The sequence below is a fragment of the Lagopus muta genome, chromosome 8 (assembly GCF_023343835.1).
Source record: "Lagopus muta isolate bLagMut1 chromosome 8, bLagMut1 primary, whole genome shotgun sequence".
In the NCBI taxonomy this organism is placed as follows: domain Eukaryota; kingdom Metazoa; phylum Chordata; class Aves; order Galliformes; family Phasianidae; genus Lagopus; species Lagopus muta.
In genome coordinates this window covers 5765653-5784598 of record NC_064440.1, presented here as the reverse complement: position 1 = coordinate 5784598, position 18946 = coordinate 5765653, and the positions used below count along the sequence as shown (strand labels likewise).

The 18946-nt window shown below is 40.4% G+C and overlaps 1 protein-coding gene across 18 annotated transcripts in view; it reads left to right on the top strand.

Moving 5' to 3' along the window:
- THSD7B (thrombospondin type 1 domain containing 7B) overlaps positions 1–18946 on the top strand; it is a 292293-nt gene that overhangs the window by 81474 nt on the left and 191873 nt on the right. For all 18 annotated transcript variants that reach the window (XM_048953272.1, XM_048953264.1, XM_048953266.1 and 15 more), the window contains one exon: positions 15472–16231. In XM_048953272.1, the coding sequence (XP_048809229.1) occupies positions 15472–16231 (760 nt within the window). The remainder of the gene's footprint in view (positions 1–15471; positions 16232–18946) is intronic.

The window sequence follows — 18946 nt, the reverse complement described above, 5'->3', positions numbered from 1 at the left end:
GGTTCCCTTTTGGTTATGAGCTCTCACCATTTTCATATCTCTCCCTTGAGATTTTAATTGCATTAAGAAATGATTGGCCTTAATAAACTTCTACAGCCTGTAATAATTATAATCAAATAAGATATCCACATATAAAGCATAAAATTATGCTGAAGCAAATGCTTCCTTGATCATTAATTAGTGAACTATCAAAGGCATTGTTGCAAAGGGTAGTCATTTTGTTCTCTTCAGGATGAAGTCAGACCACTGTAGTCTCAAATATGCAGTATATTTTTATTCCAGTTATTATTGCATTAGGAAGTACATTTCAACGTGTATTTGTGTACTATCTGCATATATATTTTTTTACTTTTCATGTATGAAGATGCTTTCAGTAAGTACGTTTAGTTCTTTTATTAAGGCTGTTATTTATATAGTGCTTTAGGAAACAGGTAAATGAATGGGACTGCTGTCATTGAAAGGTAGAGAACTGAGCAACAGTTCAGGTGGTGCGTAAGGGCGATAGAAGTTTGGCATAGGCAGTACTTGTAGAAACCATATAGAGTTCTTGCTGACATTTTGTAAAGAGAAGGAGCTGATGTCCTGTGGCAGACTGTGGCAGCATAGGGCAATGAAGTGATAGGAAGAGAACGGCAAACGTAAGAGGACTGAACCCAAAAAGACTGTTGGGCCACCATATTTGACAGTCTGGATTGCCACCTCCTCTGAAACAAGGCAGAATAATGGAGGCTTTGCAGCTATTGATGCTTGGGTACCAATTGGAGTTCTACCAACGTGAGTTTTGTAACCTAAAATACAAGTTTAACAGCTGTGTGCTTCCTATTTCTGGAGCCTTTGGAGAAGTAGTGGAACCACAGAAAGCAAATGTGGAGGGGCTGGTGGGCTCATCCCTTGTGCTCTTGGAAGGTGCTGCCACCAAGGCTGTTTGTTGCAAGCACAGCTTTATTTACAAAGAATGCCATCGAGATCTAAAGATGAGGAGCATCACTTATACCAAGTTATCATTATCTAATGGTAGATGGTTTTTGTGTGCAGTATCAAGATAGGATGTGACATTTTTGTCTTATGGTAGCCTCCCTCTAGTTAAGTGGGCATCACGGCTGTCTGAGTTGCACGAAGGCTTTGATTCCTAAATCCTATAAAGTGGATTTAGGTCCCAGTTTCCCTTTTATTGATTAAAAAGTTAAATTTAATTGCTTATGTAGTCTCTCTTTCTATTTTACTCATTTTATCAGTGAAATACAGGCCCACATCTTTGACTTCAAACAGTTCCATTTACATAATCAGCACATTTACCATTCTCCCTCTCAGTTTACTTATTGGTTGAGCTCGCCTGCCTGCCATGTGATCTGACCACAATGGCTAACCACTCCTTGGTGATAATTTACATTATTATTGTAATATGGATTAAGCATCAGTTGGAAGCGAGTCCGAGTCAATACCAATTTTTTTCCTGTGACATCTTAAAAGAAATTACTTAACAGGCTGATACCCATTTAGAAATTCAGAGGCATTCCTTAAAATGTTTCTTGGCAAACTGAAGTTTTTCAGTGAAACTCAGCAGCTGGTTTAGCAGGCAGAGTGTAGGGGATAGGATTAGGGGACAAGCAGAGCAGGGATGTGTACTGTCTAATCATTGTGAATTGGTGCTGGCACTGCAGTGACCAGAATATGTCCCTGTCTTCTGCACTGGGAGGTGATGCCTTGTACTTGTGTCCATTGACTGCGGGCTGGGAGTCCTGTTGCTGATACCCCCTAGGCTGAGATCATGGATGTTGCAGCTCAAATATTTGCCTTGGACAAGTGTTTTTTCTCCTTGATCTAGCAACTGCATGTGGAGGACAGACAACAAACAAAAAAGGATAAAAAAGTAATGTTTTCTTCTATTTATTCTGCCTGCCCATCCAATTCATTTGGCTGGGACTTGAATTTCCTCAAGAAAGGAAATACAAAGGATTTTACAGGAAGAACCAGCAGTTCTTTATCCCTGGGGCAAAGGATATGCACCACGATCAGTAATCACCCAGCTTGTATCAGTGTGACTGGCACCTGCTGACTGGTTACAGCAGTGCAACTGTTGAGTACTGTAATTCATTAGGGTCTGATGACATGTGGTTGTTACTACTGTATGCTGCTTTCATGTATTCTTGATGCTGAATTAATATTTTAATGTAGTTTATATAAACAGTTTAATTATGACTGCATGATATAGCAGTCTTTTAAAGTGGCCATAAAATGGGCTTCTGAGCTCATCTAAAACTTTTAATGGGGAAAATCCGTTTGCCCATAAATTATAAATTTTAAAAACCTTACAGACATGTTAGATGGATTTATTCACGTCTGAAACTTGAGAAGAGTTTTATATAGCAGTAACCTAAGGAAGAGTTTATAAAGTGCTCTCCTCAATCTGGTCAGCGAGGATGAGATCCTCTGTCTTGTTTCATTACAGCAGTGGTAGGACTTTGGACTGAGGTTGCAGAGATGAAAATACACAGAGCTGCATTGACTGTGGAAGAGAGTCCATCCTTAATAAAATTTTAAGTGGGTGTTTGTAGAGGTAAATTCTTTCTTCCCTGTCTTTGCAGGGCTTGTCCTTTTGTTATGTAAATTTCCTTTGGATAGACTCCCAGTCACTGAGGGAGGTTTTCAAAATGCAGAGATGCCTGCTATCTTTTCTAGGACATATTTTTCTGTGGGGCTGCCTGTTGGCCTTTCTTCACTCGTGATTTAAGCAGATACTTTTTTTTGGATATGCTTTCCTAAGGTCCATAGTGGAAAAGATGTACTTAATATCCTCAGTGCTTCAGGAATGGGATCAACCAAGCATCCTCACAATTGGTTGAGTTGGTCCTCTGCCTGATAAATCTCATCCCATATTCCCACTTGTATAATTTGTACTTTCTATAATCACATTTCAATCACTGCTAACTAATTGATACCTTAATTTATGATATAACATGTTAAAAATGCCTTATGTGGCCAAGGTCAGAGAGGAGGACATTGAAGGAATATCACGGTGGGCATGTGGAGCAGGCTGCCTGGTGAAAAATACGTTGGCAGCAAAGTTTTTATTATGCTTAAAATCTTGTTTGAGAATGGAGGAAGCACACCTTAGGTACAGCATAACCAATTAATTATTCTTAGCATAATTGAACTCCTAAGAGTCTAATCATTATTAGTCCAGCTCTAATTGTTTCAGAAAAAGAATAATAATGCAGGTAAAACTGTAATGCAAACACTTCTTGGTTTCTACTCATTTTCTTGGCACTGTGTTCATCCTGCTCTGCAGGGACCCAAGGTTTCATCCTGGTGCTGTTGGTCTGTCAGCATCCTAAGCCTTTCCCCAGGAGGAACGCAATGCTCGTGTGGAGGGTTTCTCACTGGGACCTACATGGGGTTCATTTTCATTTGCACCTTTCTCTTTCTCTTTCACACCTCTATTTACAATATAAGATCTCTTTTTACTATGTTAGATTATTAGTATTTTGTTCCTGAAAGCAGTTTTGTCCAGCTCCAGGTGTCCGTTTCTGTAACTGAGTACTAGTGAGTTAACTGTAGCTGTGGCCTGTCTCTAGTCATACTGTGACTGCACACTGCCTGGTGGGAAGCTGCTTCTTAGTCTGGTAGAAGCTGATTTCATATGAAAATACATAATGCTGTCATGTGGCATTTGGCATTATCAGAGGAATATTCTTTGGGTGGCAGCAGCCATTATAACAGATATATTGAGAGGAAAGAAAATGTGGATCGTGTAATAATTACTAACGTGTGCTTACGTCTCTTAAAGCTTAACGTAGGAAAGCATTTAGCTTACCTGTCAAAACTGCTCAGTTTACCTGCCAAAACTGTTTTACTGGTTTAAATTAGTGTGCTTTGGAGAATGTGAAGATAGTACAGTGGAATGGCTTGGGAAGAGTGATGGAGCAATAAACCTAACTGGTCTAATTGATGGAGCTGTTTGAGACCTTGAGATAGGAGAATGTATGATAGACCTGCCCTTCTTGCCCTTTCTTCTTCAGGGACTGAAGTAGCAACAGCTTACTTTTACTATACAAGTTCTACTGTAAGAAAAGATTGCATGTGATTTTTTTTTTTTTAAATGCTTTCTGAGAACAGTATATATCCTTAAAAAAAAAAAAAAAGAAGTTACTTTTTAAGTTTTAAAAACACTTGAAGATTTTGCATATTATTAGCCATGTGCTTGCATTGCACTGTGCTTTTTGTAGGCTACTTTTCATCTCTACAATAATATCAAGGTTTGATGTAAACTGAAAGTCATTCTTGATCACCTGAGAAAGAAATGAGGTCATTTAAGGCTGATTTTTGAAGATGGTGAATATCTTGGATATCTCTAGTGAGGGTGCTGAGACACTGGAACAGGTTGCCCAGTGTGGATGTCTCCTCCCTCAAAGCACTCAAGGCCAGGCTGGATGAGGCTGTGAACAACCTGGTCTAGAGGGAGGTGTCCCTGCCTATAACAGGGAGTTGGAACTAGATGATCTTAAAGGTCCCTTTCAACCCAAACCATTCTGTGATTCTATCTTACATTTCTGAACTTCAGATAGGATAGACTGTAAAATGTCCAACCTCCCCTTTCTTCATTGATTTTGCTATTCAGCCAGTCATTTTGATTTTTATGTATAAAATATGTGGCTTACTGTTAAAAGGATTTCAAATCAAATTGGCTTTATTTACTCCAAAGTATTCTGAATAATGTTTATTGTGGGAATCATAAGAAAGGAACAGACATTTCTAATAGAAGAGTATTTCCAAGTGGCTTGATTGAATTAAAGAACTCCCACTGGACTGAAAGCTCAAATAATAGCAGTTATTTTAGTGTCTTTAGTGGAATGGCAGATTTTTCTTATTTGGCAGAACAACCACATTTATAAACAGCAGTGCATTGTCCATCAATTGAGGAGGCAGAGAGCTTTTTTACTGCAGTAGTTTATGGATGGATGTGCCATCTTTGCTGTAAAATTTTATTTTGGTAAATCTGCTTGGGGAGCAAATTGAGAGGCAGGTTTCTTTCCGGAGGAGGGCAGGAAGACCAGTCTGTTTCTCCAGAAGGCTCTGCCTCTATTGGTTGTCTTGCTGTAGTGATGCCAGATCTCCACGTGCTGGCTAGTAAGCTGGATGGAAATTCTTATTCATAAAGAAGGAGCAAATCAGAAACCCCTTTGAAATATACACTTAACAGCAAAGTTACACGTGTGTGCATACATTCTCTTTCTTTTATTAAATAAGTAATAAATTATCCTTCTTAATCCAACGTGTTTTAAAATAGTAAGCAAAAATAAAAAAAGTATTTTCCTTGGCTTATCTTTTCTCCCCTGTGATCATTTTGGAGCTTCAGGGCACAGCTGTGTAAAGGTCCATTTATCATAGCTTCTCCCTTACATAAAATATCCTTCTGGATGTGGGGCTCTCTCCTTTTGTTAAAGCCTTGTGGCTTCAGCATCTTCTGCCAATATTTGGTAACCAGTGGGATTTTAGGTGTGTGTTGTGTTGAACCTAGGTGTGACCTGGATTGAACTGAAAGCAGCTTGAGGCAGGAATAGCTTTTTATCTTCCTGAATCATATTTGAACTTGTGGTCTCTTTTGAAGCGCGCTGAAATTAATAACCACTACATTTTCTTGACAATACTGGTGAAGATAATGTGGGATTTCTGTTATTCTGTCCTGTTTGTTTGGTTTTTTTTTTAATCATTTTTGTAACTGGGAACAGTTACAATGAGGATGATGAAGGAACTTCACCGAGAAATGATATTTTAAAACATTAACTTTGCTGTCTTGGTGACACAGTGGAACAGATTGGTGATTACCAGCTCTGATGCTTAATTTAAAAGAGACTAAACACTTGTACTTGGCCCCTGTGTATAAAGGTGAACTTGAGGCACACTCAGTCTGTTTCATGGGCAGTTCTGGTAGTAGTGCCAATATTGGCTTTATTCTGCAGGATAAATGCTGAGTTTGTATATTCACTCAGGGCTGCAAGAACTCTTTCCAGTTGCATTTTCATGCAAATATCTTTATTTGCAGTGTAAAAAATTAGAACAATTAGGTACTCTTGTGTAAATTAGTAGCTGTGTTTATAAATATCACTGCAATTGAAAGCAGGAGAAGTACCAGATGTGTAATTACATTAGCACAGATATTCTACAGAAAGCTGCTTCTGTGAAACAGGAACAAGCTTAATGTGAAAATCTTTGCTTTTGAGAGCATGCATGCTATGCACATCATTAACCTGTTAATTAGATCTGTTAAGGGCTACACTTGTTAAGCCTTGTTAAATGATTACTTATGCTTAAGACTGTTTGTTTCTAAACATCCTTGGTTAAAAAGGGTGGGCTAGTGTTGAAAAAGCAAATGCTTAAGTTTGGATGCTCAGCAAAGTCACCCTCAAGGTGTGTGTTCTCAGGTATTTCATCACCTGGAAGGAGCTGGCTTTTGCCTTGTGCTGAAATTTCTGAAAACTTAGGTAAAGACTGTTAGACTTCCAGGGATAGCTGAACACTATTCAGAAATGTGTAACTACCACGAATTCAGAACTGGCAAAGCATCTGCCAAAAGGCAATGAAGATCTGCCTGTATTACAGAGCTGACCTGAATAATTTGGTACATGATTTGAATAATTCACCTTTAGAACTGAAGTTCTATTTGAGATTTTGTTATTTTAGCAATACAGGTATTGAAAACCAACCCAAACCCACCAACAGCCTTTCTCTTTTCCTGTATGTATTTATTCCCATCCTGGGAAGTGGTTTAGCATTCTGCCTGCTGCATTGTTCACTTATAAGGCTTGGGCTTTTGCTAATCCATTGACACAGATTTATGCCCAGAACTGCCCTACTATCTCTTCTGTTTGTACTTACAGTATTGCTGATTTTTGCCCTGGGGAATCTAGCTTAACTGGAAAAGAAAACAACAACAAAAAACCCCTACAAAATTAAGAAACACAGAAACAAGCAAAGTATAGCTCTGTATGTTGTAATGCTTTATTGCTCTGTATCGTTGTGGCTTTTGTTGTTCTCTTTTGGGAGAATATATTGGGAGGTTTGTGTGCAGAGAAGCACTGCAGGAGGTGGGCTGTTCCTCTGGGCTGGCTGTAGCTGTGCGCCACGTCCTGCTCTCCGGGAGCACAACATCTATAATGTGCTGGTTTGAGAAAACAGCAAGAAAACAAAAAAACCCCAACAAACTGGCTCAAAAGCCCTGTAGGGTAATGCAGTCTTTGTAAGATCATAGAATTAAAGAATGGCTTGGGTTGGAAAGTACCTCAGGGATCGTCTGGTTTCATCCTGCCATGGGTAGAGTTGCCAACCACTAATTCAGACACGAGATCAGGTTGCCCAGCACCCCATCCAGCCTTGCACACCTCCAGTCTGGCAGTGCCTTGCTGTCACTCACCTGTGGGTGCAGTTGTTTGGATCTTGGGGAATGCAGCCCCCAGACAGGAAGGACACCTGTCTTTCTGATGTACCTACCTAGATATGCTGTGCTCGCTTGTAGTTTCTGTGATTCTTGTCACCAGATTCCCAAGATTTTTCTAGTCCTAACACCTGTGAATCAGAATGAAGTGATGTGATCCTGTTTTCTGAGTGCAAACTCAAGTAGTTTAGTTATTCTGTTCTCCTGGACCTTGCAATCAAGAAGCTGAATTTGTGATGTGATAGGAAACCACTTCAGCTTGTAAAATAACGCCTTTCTCTCCCTCTCTTTTTAATTTTTTTTTCAGAATTGACTTTTCCTGGATTTCATTACTTACAGTGCAGTGGTGTTTGGCTGTCACTCTTCCCCAAAGTCCTGAAGTAAAAATCACTTCAATCTTAAAGCCCTTCATCCTGGCTTTACGGTGTATGGAAACGTAAGCTCTTTGGCCCTCTCAGATTGATTGGAGGCTGCTCAGAGTTCAGCCCTTCTTCCTGACAGCAGCCTCTGCTTAGGAAAGCCGTTGGATGAGCAGATTGATTTACTGCTGGAGAGCACATCATTCTGAAACTTTGGTGTGCCTGCTAACGTTGTGTATTCCTGCACTTTTCTATGTATGGCGTTTTTCTGAAATAGGCTTTTTTTTTCCCCCAGAAGCTGACAGCTCCAAACAGAGTGTACAGAGTAAGGTAGATTTAATAATGATTAACTGAAAGTGGATAATTAAATGAGGACTGCAAATAAAAAATGAAAAAGGTCCGCTAGAAAGCAATGTGCGTAGTTCTACGATGGCCTCTGTCCAGCTTTTATTAAACTGGTTGTGCACATTAGTAACACATTTCCCATGAACTGCTTATGCTGTCTGTCGCCTGGGATTGCTGTTATAGTGCTGTCCATCTTTGCAGAAATACTGATTAGTAGCAGCGTGAGCAGCATGGGAAATCCAGCCCATTGGATTACTATTCTGTAATGCTTATTAAGAAAAGTGACTGTGTGGCCCATGCACTTGGGAAGGTCTTTCTGTGTAGAAGCAGATCTCAACAGATCCTATTCAGGTTACATTTACAAATACTTTCATGTCATAAAAGGAATTGCTTTGCATAGTTTTGAGTTTCAACTGTCTATAATCCAGCAGTGCAATGCTTTAACAGTATACACAGAACTATTTATAGCTGTTGGTAGCATCTATATATTGCTTTTAATAGTGTACTTAAATTTGTAAACATTATGACCTCATCTCTTAACATCAGCTCCTATCAAGACAAGAAATCTGCTTTCTCAGACCTGTCTGGCATATTTAGAGGGTACTACAGACATGTTTTACAATCTGCAGGTTGGTTTTTATTTATTTATTTATTTTAATTTTAAACTGAGTGTTGAAAGAAAAGAATATTTTTCCCTGAGCTGTCTCTGAGGTGGGGACCCATGATTGAGTAACTCAGCTAATGCAGTTTACATTAATGCTTAATATTGAGAAAGCCCTGCCTGCGGGTGTCAAGGGGTTAGTAAATCATTGCATTTTCATAAACAACAGTGTTCCCTAGATTGTGCTGCAGAACGTCTTGCTTGCTGGAGTGTGTCTTGAGTGTTACCGCATGTGGATAATATGGTAAAAACCTGAAATGTAAAATTGGAACAAACTGCTGCATGGCTGTGAGTCACTGAACTTCGCTTTCATTCAGGTCTGAAGTAGGATGAGTAACTGAGATGCCTAATTACTTGTTTGTGTAGGTCATGAAAATGGAAAAAAGTGCTGCAAATGGTTAGAATTAATCACAGGAATCAGGAATTTTATCTGCCATGCCTGATATATTGCAAATAGTGTAATAGACTTTTGTATAGCCTCTCTCATACAAATGATAGCAGAAAGTATTTTGCTGTACTGCTATTAATAATAAATAGTAAAATAATTGAGATAAATGCAGAGGAGGAAAAAAAGCTGAACTTTGTCTGAAGTGTGACAGTAAATGTAGAGTAGACATACAGGAGGGTGCTTCTGAAAAGCAGAGGAATTGGCAGATATGCTAAAAATGGTTTTTCTTAGAATCATGAAGGTTGGAAAAGACCTCTCAGATCCCCAAGTCCAACCCCAGCCCACCCCACCACGCACACTGAGCACAGCCCTCAGTGCCACATCTCCACAGCTCCTGAAATGCTCCAGGGACGGTGACTCCACCACCTTTCTGGGCAGCCTCTGCCACTGCATCGCTGCTCTTTCTGACTGGTATCTTATTTTGATATACTTTGTTGCATAAAATGGCTGAACTGCTCAAGTCTGGTGTCTTTGACTCCGTATAGAGCTGATATTTGAGATTTCAGTCTTGTCTTCATGCGAGGAAGGATGCAGTTGGACTGAATGCACTGACACAGAGCACAGGATATGTGTTATGTGTCCATCAGCTCAGTTAGTAAGACACTTGTTCAAATGATTAGGAATATTTTTTGTGGCTTTTTATCAAATGTCTTTGTATCATACCCAGAAGGAATTTATTGGTAAGTATGTGGTAGTTCATATAATCTTCAACAGTTTGATCCATAAAAAAACAAACATGCGTCTAAGTCTCATTAAAAATTACATATATCTCATAAAAAATCTGAAAATTCACATAAACCCATTTAAAAATTTTGGTTTCAATGCTTTTAGAAATAAAGCTCAGATGGTCTGGTTTTTTTTTTTTTTTTTTTTTTTTTCCTTCTCAGAGTCACAAAATGCGTTGCAGTTTTCTACTTCTTGTACACGTGATCTGGCGGAGGGATGCTAGAATTACATCCTGAGTAGCTCTATTACATTTCATGCAGAAGTGTTCAATTAAAGCGTACACTGCAGTGATCTACTGAGGGTTGTGATCACATCTGGTGGAGTTATTCCTCAGCCAGGCATTAATGACATCATAATTCTGTTTTGATTTGGGGGGGGGGGGGGCTCTTTGTCTACACTAAGACTTATTAGATTGTCTTTAAGTACTGCTTTTAAATTTGATACTTGAAGTAAAAGCTGGGGTAAAAAAGTAAACAAAAGATGTGGAGGACTATGCCAACGATAGCCCATTCGTTTTTGTCAGAGTTGTTTCAATCTTTTATATATCAGATGCAACTTGGAATGTGTCTATAATGCATTTGAAAGAAATTGCTAACCCAGTATTCTATTTAACTGATTGCTAATCTAATCTTAAATTTGCAAATTAGTGCAGAGCTACAGGGACAGAATAATTGTAGAAGATGCTTATTGAATGAATTCTCAGATGGTGAAATGGTTGCAATTAAGCTAAATGTCATATTAAACAGAGCATAATTATTGTAGCAGTCCTTACTAAGCAATAACATACTTGTTAAGCAACTCTTATTGGGTTATCTATTTGAGATTTGATATTTAATGGTGTTTCATTCTGTCTGTAATACGTAATTATTGACTGAATAGCCTGCTTGCCTTACGCTTTTGTGACCTCTGTGTCAAAGAGCAGATGTCACTGTACCCATTCAAACATAATTATTGCATAATTGTAGGTGGCTCTAGCAGGCAGGAAAAGCAAATCAGTGCCTGCTATATCAAATAAACACTCGTTTGCAGTGCTATATTGCTTGCTTCTAACTGGATTAGGGATGCTTCTTGAAGGTGGCAAACAGAACAAGGTGTAGGTTTTCTTTATTAGGCTGAATTTATGAATTGCTTTCACCCCATAGTGCCATAGATGTCTTGTAAGAGATGGTGAGATGTCTACTTCATTGTGTGACTTCTAATTTTTATCAATAGTGATTTGGTAGACTTGCTCTTCAGTTTACTCTTCAGACTAAGGGATTTGTGGCTTTTTTTTTTTTTTTAACTGAAAAACATTTTTTTTTTTGGCATTGTAGTAAGTCCTGTTGAACAATCACTGATTTTATTGGATACTTCTTTGTGGAATGTTACTAGATTCCAGGTTGGAACGAACAGTGTGCACAGTCATCTGGTTGAACCTCCTGCTCAGAGCAGGGCCAGGATGGAATTTACACCAGGCACCTCAGGTCTGGAGGTCTTGGGAAGCTCCATGGAACCTATGTGACCAGTGTGCCAAAGTGCTTGTCATCTTGTTAAACCCTCCGGTGTACTTCCAGGACCATCCAGTTTGATGCCAGCTTTTGCTTCAAAGGGACTTTGGTAAATTGTTAGCAGAAGAGCTTGATTATAGTCTTAAGAACTGGCTTCAGGGGCATAAATTCCACGTAGCTTCCCTGAGATGGCATTCATAGAACATAGTCATTGGTCACACATGTCACTGACCATCTACTTTTTTCTTACTGCAAGTGGGTGCCTGTGGTCCCTTTCTATGGATTCTCCTGCCTTCTGGAAACTGCTGCATCTCAGACATCTTTGTTTCAGTTTTCAACTTCTCTTGCTTGAATTCAGAGATCTTTGCTCCTGAAGTGTCCATCTAGGACACTTTCTGTTTCAGTGGAGGCATGAGACAGTGTTCATCTATTTTATCTTTATCTCTGTGTACTTTCATAGACTGATCAGCATGAAATAGATTTTATTTAGCCCTCTGATTTAACATCGGTGTCCTCCCAGCTGGGAGCTGTAATGCATCTTTTAAAAGTTCTACATTTTGATGCGTGAAGTTCTAGTGGGTGTTCAATAAAATATTGTTCATACCATTGTTCACGTTCTGCTGAGATGCTTCTTTTAATTGACTCATTTATTTTAAGGAAGGTGCAAGTTTACATACCTGCTCTAAAAAAAAAATAGTCAAATGCTAAGTAAAAAGCAGGCTGTTGTCTGGAAAGTATTTGTATCCCTCTCCTCAGATAAGCTACTGAACAGGACATTTGACGAAGAAGTGAAACATTGTGGATAAGTTTAACTACTGTGTCCTGAAGTGATCATTGGAAGTGAAAAATTCTATCATAGCAGATTTGCATCTGATTTGCCACCCTTATTTTTTTCTTTCTTTCTTTTGGTATGCGAAGAGTGGCCTAATAGGCTACGTTTTTAGTGTATTTGCCAGGGAGTAATCGCAAATTGTGATTTGTCTAATGATAGTGCAATTGCTTGTGAGTCCTTTCTTTTATTTGTAATTTTTCACTCTAAATTCACATCTGACATTAAATAACGGCCAATTCTTTCCAAGGCTTCGGCTGCATCTCTGTCGTCTTGTTAATGTCAGAGCTGGTAAATCTGCAGCTATTAAATAGAGTGGTTCATGAAGTACTGAAGAGATGAGTTCTACAGAGTAGTCAAAGAGCAGCGGTAGGTTTGGTGAGCTGAATTTGGCTAATCCTCTTCTTAACAGTGGCCTTTTATTATTCTACAGGGATTTTAGTGGTACCTTGATGTATAAAGTATGAATTTAAAGTCTTCCTGTCCTAAGAATTAAGTAGTAAATCCTAAATTGGTGTAGTGTGTTCCAAGCAATCCATGACAAAAAAAAAAAAAACCAACAAAACAGTTATGCACTAAGCTGAAGTGAAACAAAATTGGTTATGAATTTTTGCTTTAAAAATGAAGTGCTGAAAAAATAATCTTTGTCTGTACAGAAAATTCCAAAAAATGAAATTGCCGTTGTTAAACTGCTTCAGAAAAGTAAGGACTGAAATAAGCTCATGATGCAGTTGCATTGTGTTGCCTCGTCTTTGCAGTGGTTACTTTCCTCTATTAATCAAAACCAATTAGTGTTGAATTTCAGCTATTATTTTTTTGTAAGATGCAGCATATTCATAATCCAATGTCTGTTTTTGAATTGTGTTGATATTTTATTGGAATAGCCTTTTAAATGAAGGTGACATGTCAAGAATGAGCTTTTAAAAAAGGCCACTTCATGTAATTGAACTAAACATAAAATTCCTTTTTTTTTTTTTTTTTTTTTTTTTTTTTTAATCTTCAGGTTTTTAAGCCCATTTAATTCATTTAATTATATAGAAAGTCACAACTATAACTAACGTTAATTCATATAGTGCAGTTTGTGAAGTACAGTGTAGTTTGCTGCTGTGTTTTCCCATTCAAGTCGTGTCCTCATCTTGCAATGATATCTTTTGGTGTGAAATAGAGGAGGTATAAAAGGGGCAAAGATTTTTCACGTAGCCTGAAGACTGGATACATCAAAAGCTGCAGCTGTCTAGATCCTGGTGACTCTGAAAACCCTTCTTGCCTGCTGCCTGTTGACCACAGGAGGAGGTGACAGACTAAGGGTAGGGTTGCAGTCATAGCCTGGAGGATGAGGAAGGGAGAGCAGCCATGAAAGAGACGACTCCTGGGTCTCTGCTTTGTAAGTGCAGCCTTTGGGCAGTGAGATGCTGGCAAGAAATGGTGAAAAGGAAGGTGGTGGCATCACTGCCCACCTGCCTGGACAGTCTGCACTCCACATGTGCTCCCAAAGCTCCCTGCTGTTGAGGAGAGGCGGCTCTGAGGAGCTCAGAAGAGCTGCTGCACTGATCTGATCACTGTGTATGAGCTTGGGAATGGGGATGCCAGAGGAAGATCAGCAGTGATAGCTCAGTGGGACTCTTCAAGTCTGTATTTAGGTCACTGATCTTCCCCAATTTTCCTGTGCAGATGCTTGGGATGTGTAGTGGAAGAAACTAGCTATATCCTAACTGTTTACTTCACCTCTTATTGATGATGGAAAGGACATTGTTTATTTATGCATTTGCACAATATCACGGCCTTGGCTCTAGGAGAGTCACTACTCTACCCATATAGGAAGAACAACAGGTTTACTTTCAGGAACATCGTCAGCTGGATGAAATACATAGGATTATAATTGCAGCCATTATGGGGGCTGTTTTGGATCTTATGTTCTTGTTTTCTTAGTGTAAGCTTATAACTGATTACGATAGTTTTAAAATCAATTTTGGAAAACTTAACCAGAGTAGCATTTCTTGATATAAATTGACCTATTTGTTTTAAGTTCATTTTCTGCCTTGAGAAAAATACAAAAGGCAGGGTTATTGCCGTGTACTTTCAAGCACAGATTACATATGTAGTTTTCTTACCAAGTGAAATGGTTCTGTTAAGTTGTTCTGGAAAGTTTTTAAACTTAGGATTGAGATGAGACTCTCTTGAGACATGATCATCAAAATCCTTTTAATATGCTAAGATTTGGCCTTAGTGCTTTCCGCTACCTTTTCTTCTCGTTCTAAAAGCAATTTTGTACTTTACAGCCCTTAGATTGTTTTGTGGACTTGGTGGATTTTGTGGAATAATATTTTTAGAGAAAAATCTTTCTGCTTAGCCTTGTCTCATTTACATTCACTTAGAAATCTTTAAATAACATTCGTATAGTTATATATGTATGTTCATGTGCTCTGGAACTAAAAATGGGATTGCTGGGTTTAATTTTGATTCCATTTCTCTTGCCAAATGACCAGCTAAAGCCCCACCTGTAGTGTCACGTACTGCAAATGGAGACACCTTGCTCCAGGTAATTCCCTGACTAATGCAGAAGGTGAGGGACCTGTTTTGCTGTATGGGGCTCTGTTCACAAATCAGCACCCTGCAGGACCCACTGTGCACCATCACGTAACTTCACTTCCTACATTTTCAGGTCCTTATAAGAGCATACTCTTATCCCTGTTGTATTTATCTGCACCACTTTATCACCGCAGACAATAATTCAGCTGCTTCCCAGAGCAGTTTATTCCACAGACTAATTGTCCTATTAAGAATGTTTTCGCCTTATCTAACTTGACTTTCTCCTCCTATTAGATTATTGTTCCTTTATGATCGTTTTTATATGCATTTGTACAAGCAGAATTAAATATTCATATTTCCTCAGGCTTTGGGTGCATTTCCCTGTTGCAGAAGCATGTCTGGTTTGCCTTTAATTTGAGACATTGTGGGGCCAATGGGAAGTGGCATCTTTTTCCAGGTTTCAGGAACCAAATATTGGACCCATATGGATACGTGGGAAAGAGGAGTGACATGAGGGCCTTTGGAGACATTCCATAGAATGGCTTGGATTGGAGGGGACCTTAAAGACCAAGTGGCATTCACTTGGTTTTAGAGATGAGCTGATAGTTGCTTAATGGGAGTTGGAATGTGATTTTGCCACATCCCTCTTTTGCAGGTCACTGGGGCCGATGTGTGGGTGACTGCGGTTCAGGGGGCACACGAAGCCGGGCTGTCTGGTGCACCCACACCGAGGGCTGGACGTCCCACCACGCCAACTGCGACCAGCAAGAGAAGCCCGAAAGCCAGCGGCGGTGCTTCAAGGTCTGCGACTGGCACTTGGAGCTGTTTGAGTGGGAGGTTTCGGGATGGGGACCCTGCGTGCCCGGCGGTGAGGCTGGACCCTGCGTGATGGCGCAGCACGGTCTGCAGCGCCGCAGCGCCCGCTGCCTTCAGAAGCTGGACAGGAGTGTGGTGGCCGCTGAGATCTGTGAGCACCTGGCACCGCAGCCACCCCTGGAGCAGGCCTGCCTGGTGCCGTGCCCGCGGGACTGCATTGTCACAGACTTCTCCTCCTGGTCCCAGTGTGGCGGGGGTTGCAGCACTAGCTTGCGGCACCGGACCCGTGCCGTCATTGCTCCTCCTCTCTATGGGGGTGCCCCGTGCCCCAACCTGACAGAATCGCAGACCTGTGCTGCTGCCGCCTGTCCCCTGGGCGAGGAGGAGCACACCTACAGCCTCAAGGTGGGACCTTGGGGCGAGTGCAGGCTGCCCCGCCGTGAGGAAGCCTCGTTGGATTTGGGGGAGGACTCTGGAGAACTGAGCGCGTCGTGGCTGGAAAGCCACAAGGCACAGCACCATCCCCACATGGCGCAGGTGGGCTACCAGACCAGGACGGTCAGCTGCGTGCGGAGCGACGGCAGGCACGCCGTGCTGAGGTAAGGGTGCTTCCACATCTCTGCTTTTATTTCCTTTCTTTCACGAGTCGCCACTTTGCACAGCCTAATGCACTCACCTTCTCGAGTTTTAAATGCAAATTTTTATGCGTTTTCTTTACAGGCTGCTTTTTGATTTAATTCCCTGCTTGTGAAGCTAGCAGCTGAATATTTTGCATACTTGTATGGCTTGTGGCTGTTTAATTCATTTTATGTTTTTAATATTTCTCTTCTGGTTTTGTTTTGTGGAAACCTCAAGGAAATGGAGGTATGTGTATATCACCTCTTACTGGGAGGTGCTGAGCATGGAAGGGTTCCACTCTCAATCACCTACTGCATGTACTTGGCTGGAGAAGCTTAACTTCAACTCCTTCGTTCCTACAGATCAACACTGAATAAAACAAGAAGTTTAAGCGTGACGAGTTTGGCCCTGTGAATTTGCTAGAAGATATTTCTTGGCCAGATAGATCAGTGAGCAAAGCTATGGTTGTCTTCTGCTTATGAGGAGCCTTCATGTTTGCGATGTTTCTGGTGCCAGTATAAGATCTGTGACTTGCATGTATTTCTTTGACAGCAGTTGTTGATTTCTATCCTCACGTGCTTTATTTAACAATTTCCCTTGGTCTGTGCAGGTCGCTTTTCTGTAATTCAGATGTGAAGGTTACAATAATGTACAGCAAATAATGGAAGGATTTATTCTCTGCATTCCTCGCATTTAAATTCAAACAATCTGAGCTCTGCCATTTGACTTCAGATTGAATTTGAGCGGATGCCAGGAGCTATAGATTACTGAGGAATTGATTAAATTCTGAGAAAGTCAGAAGCCAGATTTTTGAAGAACTTCACCTGCCCATTTTTTCCACCATTATTAGGAGTTGTTGAAAAATCAATGACCTCTGTGAAGGAGGAGAGAAAGGAATGTCTTGACTTCAACAAGGACAAGTGCAGGGTCCTGCACGTGTGGAGGATTAACCTCAGGCATCGATATGGACTTGGGGTTGATGTGCTGGGAAGCAGCTCTGGGCAGAAGGATCAGGGAGAAGACCTGTTGGACACCATGTTGCCTATGAAACAGCAGTGCGCCCTTGTGCACAGTGGTATCCTAGGGTGCATTAGGAAGGGCATTGCCAGCAGACTGAGGGAGGGGTTACTCCAGAGGTCCTTTTGAACCTCAATTACTCTGTGATTCTGTGAAAAATGCTGCTCCTGAATTTTGCAGAAATCAGCTATTGTCATTATCTATGCCTGCGCGGTTTCAAATTGGAGAGATAAGGGGTTATTTTCTGTCCGATGCTCTACCCCTGCTAATGTCGGTAGTTATTTTGCACATGTACTGAGGTGAAAATAAACATTCTAGCCATTTTCTTACCTCCTCCCATTACATCTGTAGGAAGGTAAATATTTTTTATCGCTTGGAAGAATGTCAAGATTTGTGAACTGTTGTAGCAGTTTCTAAGATCTTGACTTCATTACTTGTCTCTAAATGTATGCTGATTCTAAATACACAGATTTTATACTCGTGTAGCTGCTTGACTTTAATGGAGTTACTTGTGATTTATGTCACTGTGGGACCTGCAGCAGGTTTATGTATGTGCCATGTGGTAGCTGCTTTTCTGGCCATTATGTCTCATTCTTTGTCAGAGGCTCTGGATGGGGAATCCTGGCTTGTTTAAAGATTTTCTTTCTCTTCCCTCACAATCTCAGTGGCACTTTTGCTGTAGGAATGGGGATTGGAAGCCACTGTTCATACTTTGCTCTTCGCTTCACTACTGTGTAATCCATTGAATTTCTGGATGATCGCACAGAAGGTCACAGATGGTTTAGTTCTGTTGTTTCTACCTGGGGTCAAGCTGTCTACTTCCCTCATCTTTTCTGATTTTGGGGGTTCTTTTGTTTTTCTTTGTTTCTTTTTTTCAGGTGATCTAGCCCCCTGTTTGGGAACATGTGGTTCCACTAGCTGCCTCCTAGCAGAGTTTTTCTGCTGAGTCTGTGTCTCAGGTATAATGCAGAGATGAGAGTAGCCTGTGACTTACTCTTACTAGGTCTGCATGCAAGAGGAACATCCGTAGTTTGCATAGTTCTCTTTCAAAAATAAATAAAAAATTAATAATAATATTAATTGTAACTATATAGCTTAAACTTGGAAACCTGATACCTAAACCTGAAATCTGGCATAAAATCCAATCTGTGTTTAATTCCAAGGCTTGAATGTCACTGATACCAAGCATCCCTAACAACAGCTCCCTTAAAACAACTGTGTTAATGCCTTCCTAGTTTCATTGTGCAGCGTATTTGCTGCCATTCTCCTGAAGAATGGACCCGATCTTGCAGATGTCGCTTCACAAGAGTGATGATATTTTGGCTACTGGTAAAGAAGAGTAAATGCATTTGCATAACCCTGAAGAAGAGCTTGGCAGACAGCCAAATGTCTGCTGTAGAACTGGGGAAGAATTGCTTTATTTGTGCTTTTTCATTTTCCTGGCTGAGATTTCCTATTTAGAATAACACTGTTGAGTAAGTCCCAATGAGAGTTACAAATTAAATTTCTGGGGTAGTAAGGGAAGAGAGAAATATCCCTAGAAATGCTTCACCAGGTCTCTAAGCTGCTTAATTATGCTGCCATGCTGGGATTTTATCACCGCCACTGATTCCTTCTGCCACTAACTAAGAAAAATGGCATATGACATGTGTGGTCACTTGAACACCATTACGCATCAA